The sequence below is a fragment of the Lynx canadensis genome, chromosome A3 (assembly GCF_007474595.2).
Source record: "Lynx canadensis isolate LIC74 chromosome A3, mLynCan4.pri.v2, whole genome shotgun sequence".
Classification (NCBI taxonomy): domain Eukaryota; kingdom Metazoa; phylum Chordata; class Mammalia; order Carnivora; family Felidae; genus Lynx; species Lynx canadensis.
Window position 1 is genome coordinate 3,896,921 of NC_044305.1, and position 17,802 is coordinate 3,914,722.

The 17,802-nt window shown below is 48.0% G+C and overlaps 1 protein-coding gene across 4 annotated transcripts in view; it reads right to left on the bottom strand.

Annotated features, from left to right (window-relative positions):
- Positions 1-675: 675 nt before the first annotated feature.
- The window catches only part of ZNF831 (zinc finger protein 831), a 91,895-nt gene continuing 74,768 nt past the window's right edge, over positions 676-17,802 (bottom strand). For 2 of the 4 annotated variants that reach the window (XM_032592553.1, XM_030309280.1), the window contains exons 5-7: positions 17,725-17,787; positions 2,757-2,905; positions 676-2,021 (exon numbers count right to left, since the gene is read on the bottom strand). In XM_032592553.1, the coding sequence (XP_032448444.1) occupies positions 1,191-2,021; positions 2,757-2,905; positions 17,725-17,787 (1,043 nt within the window). In that variant the 3' untranslated portion in view covers positions 676-1,190. Of the gene's footprint in view, positions 2,022-2,756; positions 2,906-15,769; positions 15,935-17,724; positions 17,788-17,802 lie in introns of those variants that run through there. The other 2 variants (XR_003967518.1, XM_030309281.1) reach the window with 2 other exon arrangements.

Below are 17,802 nucleotides of genomic sequence, written 5' to 3' on the forward strand. Positions count from 1 at the left end.
CTTGAAGCTTCTGGAGGAAATCTAAAAGGCTCCCGTCACGATGAGCAGGCATCAATTTAAGCTGTACAGATTACTAAAATGTACCCCTCTAATTGAAATTGCTCAGAGCACAATATGACAGAGAGAATCAGAGAAAAATAAGTGAATTTTTCCCCCTCAAAAAATGACTCATTCCAGAGACTGTTCTATCAACTTTTAACACGGCGTTCCTTTGCAAGAGCTAAAAACACCGAGGGTTTTGGAGGCCTCAGCACAAAAGGCACCGGGCCCGAAAGCATGACATGCTTTTGCTGTAGGATCGTAGGTAAGCACTGACCACTTGGGTGACATTTAAGGACAATCGGCATTTCACCAGATCACAGGCATCTTGAAGGATATTTACAACTTCCACTAAGGACGCAAGTTATTCTAGCCAAACTTCAGGGTTTTTTTTGTTTTTTTTTTTTTTTTTAATTTTTTTTTTTTTTTCAACGTTTATTTATTTTTGGGACAGAGAGAGACAGAGCATGAACGGGGGAGGGGCAGAGAGAGAGGGAGACACAGAATCGGAAACAGGCTCCAGGCTCTGAGCCATCAGCCCAGAGCCCGACGCGGGGCTCGAACTCACGGACCGCGAGATCGTGACCTGGCTGAAGTCGGACGCTCAACCGACTGCGCCACCCAGGCGCCCCAAAACTTCAGTTTTTTAATGCATCTCGATTTCGTTTCTAGAGTGAACAGAAGTATCTTGATGCCCACGTCATACCCCACCTCCTCTGCCAAGCTACCCCAGTGACCCAAGCATGCTTACCACCTTTGAAGCAAACCCTCAGCTTACTGATGGAGGAAGTCGGCCGACTCGACTCTATGGGTTCACTTATACGTAAACGAGTCGACTGTGACCGTGGCTCTCCTGGTTAATGCCACGTGACTGGAAGAGGCAGCGGGGGCCGATGCAGAGGACGCGGCTGGGAGTCCAGCACGGTCACCGTGCGCCAGGCGTTCTTAGGCTCTGCTCCATTGCGACCCCTGCCCTGCCTGGCGCCTGGTGTACCGCCAGGGGATCTGGGGAAGGGAGGCTGGAGCCGGCTGGGGATGTCTTGCAAAGATCCCCCAATGGCTCTCCTAACATGGAGGTGCTTGGCGAAATAGAGTTCAGCCTTCCTGCCAGCCCGACAGCATGCGGTCTCTGACTGCAGACATCAGAAGCCTCACATCTCTATCACTAACCGGTCCTCGTCATCACTGCTGGTGTCGCTGACCTCCACTCGCGTCTGCTTCCTGAGTCCTTCCAGGCCCCTCCTCTTGACAGTTTTCGAAGGGGTTTCAGGGGATTCTCTGGGCTGCCCTGGCTTAGAAGGAACCACACAATCCTTTAGGGAAGTTAATCCAGAGACTTGACATTTCCCACTCTCATTTCCTAAAGGAGGGCAGGGGACCACCATTTCCCCACCCCCATACTGTCCCCCAGTGGGAAAAAATGTCTTGTGTTCTCCTTCCTCTTGGTATGAACTAGCTGAACCTGGTGCTGGCATTTCCAGATGAGTCTTTCCAGTTGACCCCAACAGAAGCAAACCTGACCTTCTTTGCCCACATGAAGGTTTCCCTGGCAAGACTGATGGCGACACGGCCACGGCGATAGCCTTTCTATCTGGGGAACTTTGCGTCAGAGCCTCCCCTGCCGCTCTGTGGTCCTGTGGCTCCGCACTGTGAGGTCCCGGGGTTGTGTGACCTACTCTCTCCCCCAGAGCACAGACGGCAGCCAGACAGGGAGCAACGTCCTGGCGGAGAGGGGTCCCTCTGGACCCAAGGGAAGAAGGCTCTTGAGTATCTGAGAAAATGGACGGTTTCAGATCCACCGAGACTTGCTCCCGGGTGGGCGGAGGGCGTGTCTCCAGCGTTCCCACGCCAGGACCTCTGCCTTGAGACAGAAAGCTATCAGTAGCCATGGCCACGCAGGAGTCAGAGCGCTCAGACGGTCCCGACCCGGAGGCAGTGCTCTGCGTGCAGCGGTCACCACGCCCACTGGGAGCTGCCGAAATCTGCAGAAAAGTGCAAAGGGAAACAAATGGGGGGGGGGGGGGGGGGGCGCGGTGGTTAATTGGTACAAACAAAAACAAAAGCCTGTGGTCAGAAACGTGGTCCTCAATGAAACTAGGTCCTGAGTTCCTAATGATTCTTTACCGAGCGTGAACTTCAACAGGATGTCCTCAATCAGTTCCCATTAATAACTAATTGGTGCAGTAACTCGAGTAAAACTCCCTGTTGACACAAAACAAGTCGCTGAGATTGCTGTGTGTTATCTGACTTTGAGAAAAACCACATCGCTCCAGTCCCCCTCCAGTCCTGCGCATCCAATTTTAAGCTACCACTGCTCGTGAGGTAGATGTGCTGTTTCATAGCGCCCTGTACTTAGGTTTTTCCACAGGAGCATTTCTAGAAGTGTGGTCTGGATTAGTATCTTTGTGCTTTGCAGCCCACGGCCCTCCCAACCTTGCCTGGCGGTGACGTCACGTCACGGAGATGCCCACAGCGCGACAGCTTCTCTACCCTCTTCAAGTACAAATTCAAAAGCATATTTAGGATTTTTAGTGATCGCCCCGTTCTTTCAGTGCCTGGTGTCTGGAGGTGTCTGTGTACCTGCCAGACTTTGTGTGCCGGACAGGGAAGCGAGCTCTGCCACACGGGACGCCGGCAACCAGGAAAGGAGAGCCGTTCATCGACACGACCGACGGACAGAGTCAGCTCAGAACCACGGTTCCCCCCTTCACGGTTACCTGGTCCATTTCACTGCCGGCCCTCGAACTGGTGTTGGGAGAGAAGCTTCCGGAAGCTGGTCTGGAGACATCCTCCTCCTCCTCTCCGTGCCCACAACAAACAGGCGATTCTGAGGCGGTGCGAGATGGCTCCCCTGGCAGATTTAGACCTAAAATGGGGAGGTACATTTATACACACCGGAAAACATCAGCAAATGGTGATTCCCCAGGACTCTGCCTTCATCACCCACTCCGATGAGCTCGTCAACCCTCGTCTCCCACAATGTGTGCGGGAACGTTGACCTTGAGGCACTTCACACAAATAGAAGGTCTAAGCAATGGCAAAACCAACTCCCAAGGCAGAAAAATCCCCAAACTATATATATATATATATATATATATATATATATATATATATATATGTGTGTGTGTGTGTGTATATATATACACATATATTCACACATATATACATATATACACATATATATATTTCACGTGGCTTTCTTCTATCAGAGCCATCTTCCTGGCCATGTTTGTTCAGGCTCACTTCAGACTGGCTTGAAGTCTCTGGCCATGCATCCGGGGTCAAGGGTAGAAATCTCCATCTAATGTGGTGTATGAGGTTCTGTGTCCATCCGAGCACTGGGCAGCAGGAAGCAAGGTCGGTTTTGGTGCTGCTGTTGTTGTGAGATGGTTATTGCTGTGATCTGGGTGGGGAAAGGGGCACAAAGATGGGGCCTTGATAACATCTGCAAAACAGCAGCTCCCTTGCAAGGGCCTCACCCTTACTCTCTCCTCTGTCTGCCATGTTGGCCTGGGATACGGGTCAAAAGGACCACAGAATCGCAGGCAGGATGGCTTACAGCATGAGATGAGATCAGAAAAAATTCCGGAATGGCTGGGCCACCAGAGAGAAACATCTGATTCACTTTCAAATTTGCTTCCATTTTATTAAAGTTACATAGGCACAGAGTTTCAAAAAGTTGAATCTGTCAACTTACTAAGAAAAATAGCGACGCTTGCCCACCCACTCACCTTTTCCCACTTTGCATTCTTCTGATATTTATCTCCCTCGCTTTTAACAACATGCTTCATAGCACTACTTGATTTCTTTTTTCCAGTTTGGAGGACAGTCTGTGATTTCTCCCAGGGGGACAGGAGCGTCGATCCCTTCCTCCAGCCCCCTCGGTCCAGAACCTTCATGCCCCGCCGCGTAGGCACACTTGCCACCCCGTCTCAACAGTTACATAACTATGACGTCATAGTTTCGTTTAGGAGAATATTCGGTGTTCACATGCTCGGGACCATGTCTCTCACTGCCGAGCCACGTCATGTACTGTGACGACAACGCCTTGCTGGCCAACATGGTTTTCCCTGGAGTTAATAATTACCTTGTTTTTTAAATTGTGCTTAGTTTTCTGTAGACCCAGTACTAAAACCTTCCTCCTACCTCCTTCTCAATTGTCTACGGGTTTCATTTCCTTTCCTTGGAAAGATCTCTCTGGAAATTCTCTGAAATGCCTACAGGGGACTGCTGCTTCCCGGGCCCAATGTGTGGCTATGCCCCAGGACCCCCTTTCATGCCACTGTGGCAATTCTCCTCACCTCCTTGGTTCCTGGGGCCCCACACTTCTTTTTCCTTGCTTTCCTAATGCAACCCTCCCTGCATCTTCAGGAGAAAGGGTGCGTGAAATAAAATTGTTTAGACTTTAATCTGCCACTTGTTTGGATACAGCATTTTGAATTAGAATTCATTATCTTTCAGAACCCAAGACACGGCTCCACTGAATTCTAGTTGTTAAGAAGTCTGGAGCCAACCTGATTTATGATTCATGATCCTCTGGGCAAAACCTTTTTGTTTTTCGTCTCTCTGGAAACTCCTAGACTCTTCTTTGTTCAGTGTCTCTATGGGACTGGCTCTATTTTCATTCATTGTTTGGGCATTCAACGTGACCTTTCATTCTGAATCCTGTCCTTCGGTTTGGGGAAAATGCATTGATATTTCTTTGATATTTATTCTCCTTCTGTTTCATCTTTTCTCTGTTTCTAGAACTGTTCTTGGTGAGTTATTGGGTTTCCTTGTCTAACCCTCCTTTCTCTTCTCTTTTCTCTCTTTCCTAGCTGTCTTTTTATCTTACTTTTGGGAGAATTCCTTCAACTTTCTATTCCAACTCATAATCTTCTATTTCTATCATGTTTTTTTTAATTTCTAAGAGCCCATCATGACTCCCTTCTGTAGATTTAATTTCTAAGAGCCCATTATGACTCCCTTCTGTAGATTTAATTTCTAAGAGCCCATTATGACTCCCTTCTGTAGAGAGCCCCGTTATCACTTCAGAGCTCCAGGGTCTTCCGTTGTATCACTGGCAAAATTAATGACGACTTGCTGTCCCTGCTGTTAATGCCGAAGTTCGCTTCTCCATACATAGTCTCTCTCTCTTCCAAGTTCCTTTTGTTCTCATTTGTTTTTATCTTTCTCTTTCACATGAAAGACTTTCCTGAGGTATCCAGCAACCTTAATATCTGTCCACGTTCAGAAAACAGGCCCTCAACAACTGACTGGGAGCTCTTTACGTGTGCAATTTGTCAGCTGGGGCCGCCCTGCAGGGTCATCTGGTTGCCGCACTCGAGCGGGAAACCCTAAAGGAATTCTCGGGGTCTTCCGAATTCTCAGGTTGGCTTCTATGCAGGGAGTCCTCCAAGCTCCTGCCTAGAAAGTACAGACCTACCTCTTCTATCTCGAGGGGTAGGTCACTAGATTATCAAGTGCATTAATCCTGAGCAAATCAACTTGGAAAATCTATAGAAAAGTACAGCGGCTTGGGAAAGGAAGCAGTAATTTCTCCTGTAATACAATTTTCACGTGAGCACCTGTGTATTGACACAGAACCAGGCTTTTGGTATTCCATTCGTTTGCTCAACAAATACGTCTTGTGCCCATTCGATGAAGCGGGCACCACGCTGCTCAACCCCGAAGCACCGGAGAGCAAGGCCAAGGCGCCCTGGCCCCCAACAGCCTCTGCTCCAACGGGGAAGAGAAACGACAAGTCAACTGGTAATTCACAGTTGTGCCGGGGGGGGTCATGAAAGAAATGAACACAGGGTGGGGATGTCACAGACAGTAAATACAACCAGGTGGCTGTGACAGTGACTGGCAGTAAACAGGGGAGGAAAGCACGTTCCAGAGAGTCACAGTAAACGGGGGTCTTACGGAGAGTCGCAGACAATGGCGGCATACTACAGAGAGTGGTGGCCGGGTGACTGTTCCACATAACTGAGGAAGGCCTCTCTGAAAAAGCGACATCCGAAATGAAACCTTGGGGACAGGAAAGAACCAGCCCTCGGAGGCCGTGTGGGGTGAGGAAGGAACCGATGAAGGTGGAAAGAAGCCCGAGGGATTAAGGAACCAGTGGGAGGGCACCCTGGAGGAAGGGTGGTGGGCAGGGGGCAGGAGGCAAAATGAGGGTGGGGAAGCCACCCGGGGCTCAGGTCTCGTGGGGTGCAGGCAGCCGCGGGGAGGGGTTTAGCTGTTATTGCACGTTCGCCGTGAAGAAACCAACGTGGCTACCGTGCGGACAGTAGAGCTCGCTGGGGTAATCCAGCTGCCAGAAGGGATGGCTAGCCAAAGCAGTGGAAATTGAAGCGGAGAAAATGGATGGACTCAAGCTAGATTTTCATTCTCCCCCAAGAAGAATCGCCGAAGGATAGTAACGATGATCAACGTTTCTCTAGCCCTGTACTTTACCAAAGCATAAGCGCCCCACCGTAAGTGGATTAAGCTGTGTCCCCACAGTGACAAAACAACGAGGCAATTCATTCAATTCAATGAAGAAGGAAAACCAATTAGTATAGAGAAAATAATCAGATTGGCCAAATGTCTTCTCAGCAGGTTGTGTGGGTTCTGAAGCTTAGCGGAAAGGCCGTGTGCGCGTTCGACCAATGCTTTCTGACTCATCCGAGAAAGCGAAGGAAGAAAATCCATTGATTTCATTTGCTTTTGACCTACAGTCTACAGAGAAAAGTCAGTTATCTTTAATAATTGTGAAAAATGCCCAAATAATGTCACTGAAGTGTGTTAAACTAATCTGGATTATGGAAGAAGGAGGCTAACTTGCTTTTAAATGCATGGCCCTCTCCAAAAAGCTAAGTAGCGCCCTGGCCAAATGTTAAAGCACAGAATGTAATCCTGTTGAGGGCACAGCGTCACTCTGTGAATCACTTCCTCCATCTTCCGAAATGATGGACTCCTCCGTCTTAATGCAATCTTCAGAAACCCGACCGCTCTTGCACGATCACGTGGATCTCCTTAAGAAACCACCTCTCATCCGAGCTCTGTGTGCCGTTCTGTTCTCCCCCTTGATTAAAGGCTGTGCTTTTAATAATTTCCCTCAGAAATAATTGCCAAGCCACGGTGAGAGGAAGAGACTGCTTAAAAACGTTGTAGCAAATTTAAATTTAGCCATCTTGAAAAGGCTACCAGAAACTGTAAAATAATTAGGAAGAAAATGGAGCGAAGCAGCCGGATGAAACTCACAACAGAAGCGTAGACCTCTTTAGTGCCAACCCTCTTCCCACTGTCTCAGTTCCTGGGCTTTATTAAAAAAATGCCAACAGACATATGACTTAAATATCATTATCTGAAAATGGAAGTACTTTGATGCATTTCCTTCGGTTCCCCCAATACACCAAGAACTCCATTAATTTGGAGTCCACAGGCTCTGGAATTGTACATAAGGAAGGGCTGAAAATGAGCCTACCATGTTGGCCTTCTAAGCAAGCTAGATGCATAATCAAGAACACACAAGTGATCTCCTAGACTATTACCTGATCTGAGATTGAACTGTCTAGAAGCGTACCTGCCACTGAAGGACGCACAATGCGTTAGCAATTAAAATTTGCAGTTACTGGAGAAAAGCTGGGCAGAACTCTAAAAGCAATCACCAAATGGGCAGATACTTGCTCATTTATTCAAATATCTGTCGAGCCCACTTTTCTGGAGTCTGTATTTGTCAAGCCCATTTATGAGCCCATAATTTTAAGCCTAAATAGCCAGTGAGCCCATGTTTACGGAGTCCTGAGTACAGCCAGTACTCTGTGCCAAGAACTGTGCCGAACACACGCAGTTAATTCAGCGGCAAACGAGGCGGACACCTCGTGGAAATTACAGTCTAATGGGGGAGCAATTCAGCCAGCACAGAATGACACAGAAAACGCACCAAGAAAATGCAGTCAACACTACGAAGGGAAAAGTGGAAGGAGCCATGAGGTGGTGAAAACAGAGCCCTGACCCCACCCAGACCTACGGAGAAGACCAGAACCACACACACTGCAAGACTGTTCCGACAATGCACCTGCTGAGGCTGGTTTTCTCTCTACAAAGCCACAATCATTCACTCATGTAATTATTCGGCCACTATCTTCTAAGTCTCTATTTCATGCCGCACACTGCACTAAAATTCTTTTGCAAGCAAATTCACCCGCTTCCGTCCATCCTACTACAATCTTGGTTTCTATGGGAAAGAGAAGAGAAAAGATCTTGCCGAGGATGATGGAAGACAGGACTTCTTCCTCTCAGGCAGAGCCTGGAGGATGTCGATTCCAATCAGAAAATGATCATGAGCCCGTGGGCGGCAGGCGGCAGCCCGAGACCTCAGTTCCACAGGCAGGGGGGGTGGCGTGAGGGAGAACCACAGAAACATCTTCATCAAGTAGAGCCTTGGTATCTCTGTGCCATCCTAACGCAATCTGTTCAAAGTCTGCCTCTAAGTAATCACAAACACATCTTTTATTTCAGAAACCACTTTTCTTCGTGGTTTTCATCTCTTTTCTATTTCTTTGATGAAAGGCAATCAGGGCGACAGTCCTTCCCACGCAGAAATTGTGGGAAATACACTAAAACTGTGTTTAGTGCAAAGTGAGGTGCAAAATCTTGCTTTCAGTTAAAAGTTCTGTGGTGTCCAGGTAAGAGCGTGACTTTAAGATGCCCGGCAAAAGCAGGATTATGAAATCACATAAGGAGAAAAGAAGCGCCACTGGAAATGTCACAAATGCCAAGGCCGCCCCTCGCCAATCTACTTCATGTGTCATTATTCCAGAATCTTCTTGTGGCTAAATGAGAATTATCTACGCAGGTCTCTTCTCTAGGACATTCGCCAGATACACCCGCAGCATCCTCTCTTTTCTTCTCCAGATTTACGCCTTAGAATGAAGGAGACACTCTTCTGTTTCAGCGATTTCGGAGCGCTAAGACCTAACTAATAGCTTTCGGGAAAGAATTAATACTTCTCTATTAATTCTAATGGGAAAAGATGTAGAGAAGTCATTAGCTCCTGTCAGAGAAGGAGAGCGAAGGCATGGGGAGAAGGGCCCTGGAGAGACTCCTCCCCAGCCCTACCGTGTCTTCCTGACACGTTCGGAGGGGGACCCGGGTGAGGACGGGAGGGGGAGAGGTTAGCTGCCGAGGCCCCATGGTGAACCCACCGAGGGAAACTACTGCCGAGAGCCCGACTGAACGCAGGCAACAGCTACCTTTATTCCGGGATCTGTTCAGCCTCTCCACACGCTGGTTAGAAATTGTACCTTTTATGTGTGTGTAATTAGGTAAAGCTTTTACTTCAGAAACTACCTGTAATCACAGTGTCTCTACATTTCTGTTCCTGAGATGAAAGCAATGTGTTTTGATCACTTGCTCCTCTCAGATATTTTCTCCAAACTCGGTGCACGGGGCTGGTATGAAACATTTCAGGGACTCTAAAGCTTGGTCGTGGGCAGAATTCAACAATGTGCCTTCACAGAGTAAGATGTTAGGCCCACGGAATATAGAAACATAATGAAAATGGCTCAGGACCACTCTGAAAAGTTTACGTCCAAACTGCCCCAGGAAAATGGGTTTTGTGGACCTGTCTAAAGCAGTGGTTCTCAACACGGCTGCTTAACGCTGGCCAGTGCACAGGATGGCCCCACAGGGAGGGACCTGGCCCACAGGTCAGCAGATTCACGGCACAGACACCCTGCTCTAAACCAAGGTCACGATCTCAAATGCTATAGGGGCCGGGCAAATAACATAAACGAGACAAGTTGTCTGGGGCCGGGGACCGTGGGGAATGGAGGGACGCCCAGGTTCCGGCACGCAGCTGACCCTTAGCTCCACCAACGGAGACCATGAAGAACCAAGGATCCGGTCGGTCACATCTGTCCATTTTCCAAGAGAAACCAGAAATGTCGATTCCATGTGTTTTTAAACACGGATGATGAATCCGCTTTCAAACAATAACACGGTGCTAAACGACGTGCCCGTAGCCTGAATTCGGCCAGGGAGGGGGTCAGTTTGTGACCCCCTGTTAGTTTATGAGGCTTAATAATCCGCCCACAGTGACGGTTAAGACTTTAGGCCTTACCCAGGCCTCACTCTTACAGAAGCGAAGTTTCTGTTAAAAACAAAAAATGCCATTGAAAACTATGGAAGAGTAAACATGTTTTTGCCAAGTGCTCTGGTGGTGTCTTACGCAGTGAAACATGTAATCATGAAACACGTTGATCCACGTTTTGGGAAACTGACCCAGAATGTCTCCTGCAGCAGAAGAGCTGGGGTAGAAAAACAATAGCATAGCAATCGACAGGAACACAGGAACATCCACGGACACGGGAAGGGCCGGAGAGAAAAAAACTGCGGTGCAGCTAAACCATGGGATTTTATGCCATTATTAAAATGATCTATCGCTCATCTATCTATCTTTCTACGACACAGGCCTAGAATTTTACACAACATATATGAAGAGAAGTCGCAGATTTCTACATATGGGATGATTCCATTTGTGTAAAAAAAAAAAACAAAACAAAAAAACAAAAAAACAAAACCAGAGACCGACACGGTCTGTTCATGCTTGTATGCATGTGGAGGTGGGTGCGCAAGGAACATCAGCTGGCCTCTGGCTGCCGCCGGGGGTCACGAGGCTGGGGACCGTCAAACCTCCCTCGGATATGTGGATGTCGCTTTCTTTGTTGCAACAGGCATGGGATGGCTTTATTCATTTGAAAGAAAAATCAGAAACAAATAATGACACTGGCCCCCAAATTCAGGCTGAAAGTCATAAGGAAAAGCCCCCGGGTGTGCCCGGCGTGTCCAGGCAAAGCTAAGGGTCGGGTCGGTTCGGTCAGAACACCCCGCTTAGACGGGGATCTGAAGCCTCGCACTCTGGTACGTGATGAAAGTTCTGCTTCTCAGCCAGAGAACAGACGAGACTTGCCAAAGGAGAGAAAAACACATTTTTCCATCTCTAGCCAAATCTGGAGCCTTTCTGTACTCTCCTAATCTTTTTCTGAAATCTTGCCTCTTCTGAGTAATCATTTTTCAAGTTTGTTTTTTTTTTTTTTTTTTTTTTCCAGAAACCACTTTTCTCTGTGGTTCAAATTTCTCTTCTCTTTCTCTGATGAGAGGCAATCAGTTTGAGAACACTTCACTTACCGTTTTCTCCAGAAAAAAAAAAAAAAAACCCAACATATTTAGTGGGAAAGTATGCTTAAAATCTTTGGGTAGGTTGAAACTTGAATCACGCTCAGACAATAAGAGAATGCTCTAAAATGAAGAGAGGACAAATTGTAGGGAGGAAGGAAAACTAAGTGGAGAACAAAAAAATTGCTAATGTTATTTGAATTATTTAGTGCCAAAATTTAGTCAAGAAAATTCACTTTACGGACCATTACTTTCAAAGTTTCTTAACTCTAAATGAAACTGTAGAGAAAGAAGTTCAGACTTGGGAATATAATTGATGTGTTTAAGCAATTGTCTTTTCATTTCTTAAGATTTACACCCTGGAGAAGGAGGTGTTATCCTGTTTCAAGCAATTCTGTAAGCAGTATTACTTAACTAATGGCTTTAGGAAAAGAATATCTCCCCATTAATTCTGACAGGAAAAATAATGGTACAGAGCCATTAGCTCCCGTCAGAGAGGCAGAGAGGGAGTTCGTGGACGAGGGAACCCTGGAGTTCAGGCTGCCATTTTGTTTCTCTGAGGAAAACACTCTGAGGTGATTTGTGACAGAGGGAGCAGGGCACGAGTGACACCACGGGAGCCCCACCCCTCCCGCTCCACTCACGGCAGACTAACAAAAGTTTAAAGGCTAAAAGGGGGGTGGGAATCTACTCTCCTTCATTTCAGAGAATTACATCACCATCCTCACATAATATTTAGCCATTCTACCCCTTCAACATGATTAGGTAAACCTTTTATCTCACAAAGTACCTGTCAGAGAAGTTCTCTTTACCTTTTCCATTTTTTTTTTCAACGAAAGACAGCTGCTTTGATAACCGTTACCCTCGGAGGCATTTTCCCTAAACTATGTCAGTGATTAAAAAAAAAAAAAAAAAAAAAACTAGTTAAAATCTTTCAGTCACTTAAAAGCTTGGTTATGTGCAGAATTCAAAAGAAGAGATTCTGGTGAGAAAGGAAGTAGAGGAGACAAAGAGAATAGAGGGGCTCCCTCACCCTGCAATTAAATGCGGGTTTACTGTCAATGATTTAGAAGCTCAATTCTACCTAGTTGATGCGACGTACGCAGAGCTGAAGAGAAGAAAATTAGGACATAATTACACAATGATTGGCATTGCGGTGAGTGCCAGAAAGGAGAGGAGTTATGAATCATACCACAAGGACATCTCCTCTGGCTTGAGACTCAGGAGTGACCAGCCGAAGGACCCGCTAAAATGTCACCGCACAAAACCATCCAAGGAGCCAGTGGGATCAAGAAGCCTCAGCCTGGTTCTTCAGAGAGAATGTGGCTGGGGGACAGGAAAGCAGAGGGACACAAAGATACATTTATTGAAAATCTGACTACATGCCCAAGTGTTTCCCTCTCCTAATGCAATTTTCTAAAAGTTTGCCTCTTCCAAGTAATCATGTATTTTATTGCAGAAACTACTTTTCTTAGTGGTACTCATTTCTGTTTCTTTGATGAAAGGCAATCAATTTAAGATGTTCCTCTCAGAGAATGTTTCTTTCCCTGGAAGATGTTTAGTGGAAAGTCATGTTGAAAATCAATCCTTAAGTTGAAAGTTTATGCCCAGACCATAATCCCGTCCCTAAAACTCAGAGAGCAAATGTGGACAGTGAGGTGAAGTCGGGGGAAATACAATCACTGGAAATACCATTTGAAATCTATGACGCCAAGACTGAAAGTCAAGAGTATCTACTCTTCGAACTATTATTTTCAACACTTCTCACTACTAAATGAGTCTATAAAAGGCAGTTCATTTCTCGAAATATAACCGAGGTATTTGAGAGCTCATTTTTCCCCAGGACTTGCATCCTTAAAAAGAAGAAACTGATCCATTTCGATGATAATAGCTGGGAAGAAAAATCTTCCCTTTTCTACTTCATTAATCCTGAGAAGGCGGAAAAATGGACTAATGTCAAACTCGAAACAAAGACAAGAAAGAAAATACTGGAGTTGGCCTCATCAGTTTTGGTTTTCCAATCACCCTAGGAAAGAAAACGTTCTCGGCCCGGTCTCAGTGAAAAGATAAATGTTCAGGGAGAATCTAGCTCTTTCCTCAATCCTAAATTGTAGATGACTAAAACTCAACTGGACCAGAAACCCAGGAAAAGAGGAGGAGGGAACACTCCTCTGCTTTCCTCGCACAGTTAGATACTCTCTACCTCGTGTGGTGCTTAGGTAATTTCTTCCTTGGGAATACCTGTCAGTGTGGTTCTCTCTGCTTCCTTGAGGAAGGGTGGGTGTTTGTTTGGAAAGCTGGAAACCCTCTTCCACTCAGATACTTTTTCTAGACAACACTAGTGGAGGAGCCCGTTTAAGATACTCCAGTAACGTAAAATCTTGCACACGGACGGAATTCAATAGCACTTCTTACATGCTATTTAAGAGTAAGAGGACCGGGAAAGAAGAACAGTGGCCCCAAAACACTCCTGAAAGACTTTCGTACCAAAATTTACTCAAGAAGGTGTGGTTTTCTTCACAATGGAAGAACCTGGGCCCGGTGGACTAGGCCGCCATTGAAAGACTTTCAACGTGGCTTCTCTTTTCTCAAGACCTCCACCTCCGAAGAAGGAGGACTTCTGTAAGCGTGATCCTGTAGCAATGCGGCTCCAGTAGTGTTCTCTGAGCCAAAGCCTCTGCGTGATTTCTACGGATCATGATAAAGAAATAAAAGGGGATGAGTTCTTTCAGACCAAAGCGGAGAACGAAGGATGAAATGGGACCTGTCCTGCTTCTGAAGGCCACGGACACTTGCACTTGACTGTTCCCTGTGCCGCGGAAGCCCAGACGCAGGCAACAAAGAGAGGAGGAGGAAAAACAGGAAGACGTGGGCCAAATTCTCACAGAATTCTATGAAATCACTCTTTTGTCCTCATACCAGCTTTAGAAATCCTGCCTTTTATGATGTGGAACTTGAGGTACAGGGTTTTTTCTTCCTACTTCAGCAACTACCTCCCAGACTCAGAGTAGCGCCTTTATCCTCTCGAAAACCTAATCAGTCTGCAAATTCAAAAGCTCCAGTACACAAGCAGGCAAAAGCTTACCTAAAAATACAGGTAAGACCCCCGAGGCGACAGTAAGGAAAGACAAGAGACCACAAAAGAGAGAATACTGCCTCAGAAGTCATTTTTCATCCCAACGAACCAAGAAATCGAATTTCTCGATTTTTTTTTTCTGAGAGTAGCAGTTGACGTGTCGGAACCATCTAGAAGGTCCGAGCTTTGAGACATTTAGAAAAATCTTTACACCTTTCCTGAAGACTTCTACTCCACCACCCCCCAAAAGAGGCATCTACTTTGCAGTCCTAAAGCAACATCGGGAAGGAAATCCATGGTCTGACAGAAAATGGAAGGTGCCCTTTGACTCCTGTCTGGAAAAGAGTGCAAGCAACATCGCACCCAGACATTCCACCTGGAGGGGGGGGTGGAGGGCGGAGTGGGAGATGAAGCTCGAGGCAGACACACAATTCCTCACGAACGACCTTACAGGGGCCGAGGGGGTGTGGGGCAAGAACGGAATTTAAGCCACGCAAACGATCTTTAGGAACCCTTGCCTTGGAGCAGCTCCCAGAATGCTCCCTGGTGGCGGTCTTGGGCAGGCTTGGGGTGGGGGCACCGGCGCCCCTTATCACACAGCTGTCCACTCGCTCATTTTCTCGGAGAAAAGTCAGCTAGGCTGGTTAAGAGCAGCGCTCCGAAATTTTCTCCCAATAGAAAACTCACTTACGTACGGAAAATGAAGGTCCCGCGACAGGAAACTCAAGGGGGGGGGGGGGGGCGCGCAGGGTGCAAACCGCCACCGAAGCCATTGTCATTAAAAAATCATTCAGGAACTCCTCTTGACTTGTCTTTAAAAATATGTTATTACCAAGTTCAAATCAGAGACAGAGTAACACAGCTCAGATTATCATGGGGTAAACTAACATAATGGCTCTGAAATAAAGTAGTTTCCACTGTTTCTGCGGATGCTGACAGGAAAATAATGAGAAAATTGCACGAGCATCCATCAAAGACGGAGGGCGGGAAGCGCCGAGAGCGGGTTCTGGGAGACGGGCTCACTCGGGCCCCTCACGAGAGGTTGAGAAAAGGGGAGGAGAGAGCAGGAGAAAACGGCAAGCGGGCTTCAGCCCCAAAGGATGCCGGTGCGCAGAAAGAGAGCGCCGCGGCAGCCTGCCACGGGAAGAAATACTCATAATCATGGGGTCCCACACACTCTCCCCCTGAAGACGGCTCAACTTCTCTACGCAAAGGCAACCTTCAAAACTTCTCTTTCGAGAGGTCATCGGCCCATTTTACCTCAAATATTCCTCTCCTACAGGAGAAAACACGGCTAGCTGCCCATTTCCCTTGCAGAATACCCTCCACTGCTGTATTCGTGGGGAGCGCCCGTGAACGAAGTACACTTCGTTACTGTGAAAGTTCTCTCGGGGAGAGGAATCCACACCCGGCCTCTGATAAACACGAGGGGGAGAGGACGAGACGAGGCGAAGCAGCATGAGGTGCGTAGTAAAACTGAAAACAGGCTGTAGCGCAGAAATGTACCCCGTGCGTCAGATCGCAGCTCGCCACCCATTACAGCTTCTCGATTACAGATTACAGCTTCTCCGAGCGCATTTTCTCAGCCAGAATGCAGCAGCTTTGATGCTCTCTTCCTCACGAATTTCAAAGAGAAGAGAAAATGAACCCCTTTCCTTCCGTGAGTTAGCTCTGAAAAGAAAGGGAAAGAAGGTGGCCTTTCACCACCGGTGAGGTAGCGGGCGAAGGCCCCGGAAAGCCCCTCCACCTGTCTGCCCTTCGGTTGTGGTGTGGGGCGGGGAGGCCTCAGGCCCTGGGAAGAAGGAAACCCCTTGCGTTTGAGCCAAGGACCCAGAGGGAAGAGGGGCAGGGACACCCGGAGGGACGCTGGAGGGTCCAGACGCCCGGTGACTGGAACCAGCCTCCCATCCCTCTGAAGAGACAATCCAGCGACGGTGTCACAGTCCGGAAGTCAACCCGGCCACAAGGAGGGCCCCAGGGAAAACCGGGCAGAAACGAGCAGGAACCCCCAAACTGACCGGGATTCAGAAGTGCAACCAGATTTGAAAGAAAGTTCAGGGTAAATTTTGAAACACATGGAGCCCCCCAGGGAGGTCTAAGCCAGCAAGGGTGCTCTGAGGGTCCTAGGGACAGTTGCCAGATAAAATGTGGCCGCCCGCTTGAGTTTAAATCTCAGGTCGGCAAGGAATCATTTTTCAGCGTTAAGTATGTCTTCTACAACGTTTGGGGCACACTCAAGCTGAAAAAGAAGGTATCATTATCCGAAATTCAACTTTAACTGGGTGCCCCGTATTTCCATTTGCTCACTCTGGCCACCCCGCCTTAGGGTGTAGGGAAAGGGGGAGCTGGCCGGGGGCCGGCTGTGCTCAGAAAAGTCGGACATCTGACTGAAGGTACCAGGTTGGGCAGGTGACCTCGGCCCCTGACCGGCTCCAGGCACCGCCCTGGATGGATACGGGGTCTGGACGGGGCGATTATTATCCAGCAAGACATCTCGTGACGGGGCCCCTCACAAAGGCCCTGACAGTCAGACGGCCCCGACTGGTCTTGATGGAGACACGGCTCACGGGCCCTCCAAAACACTCAGGAGCCCAGCCCACAGGCAAAGGGCAAAGCAGGGGCCGGCGCGGACAGCCAGCCAGCCAGCATCCTGCAGCCCATCCCCTGTTTTCAAGACGTTTTTAATGCCACCATGAAGAGACGACCTTCAGGCTATTCTGGAAGATTATCAGGCTCTCTGATGTCATTAATTCTCCCACTTCTGTGGATACAAGGACCCAAGGTTATTTTTTTTTTTTCCCCAAAAGGTCCCCTAACCCATACCCACTAGAAAAGGCCTTCGGGTATAGTCTGTTATCAGGAAGGTTCTTTTCTGGGTGAGAAGCCTCAGCTAGCCTCTAACCAACGCGAGCGGCAAGGACGCGCACAGCGGAAATGGCCCGATGCAGATAATAACACCGGAAAGGAGCATTACGTGGAAACGCATTCTAGAGTTCTGCGTGAGGCGGCCACACTCCAGTAATTGCAGGCTCGGGGACATTTTCTAGACGAGAGTTCTGTTATGCTCGTCACTTCTCCCTCAAGGATTTTCACACACAGGGAGGGGAGAGAGAGACAAAGAATAAGCCCCTTTTTCTTCTCCTCTGAAGCCGGGAGGAAAAAAACTAGGGCAGACCCTCAGCCATTACTGGTGGGCTCGCCAACGGCACCCGCTTCAGAAAAGGACAAGGGTCGGCTTTGTTTCTGCCAAAAGAAACCACGTCTCTTTCCCCCAGGGGGCAGAGGGCTCCTAAGAAAACGATCCCCTGTCCAGAGGAAGGGACTCTGCCCTCAAGGGGGCGCCCCGAAGGGACAAGTCAACAGCCCGGAAGACGCCTGTGTTTTCATTTCCCTTCTCCACCTGCCAGAGGACAGAAAAGAAAGAAAAAGGACAAAATGAAATGTTTGGTCCAAATGCTCACCTTTGGGTTCGTCGTCGGTCACGTACAGCAGCGTCAGGAAAACGTCTGGGGGCTGCAGGGGACCTGGGACAGGCCCAG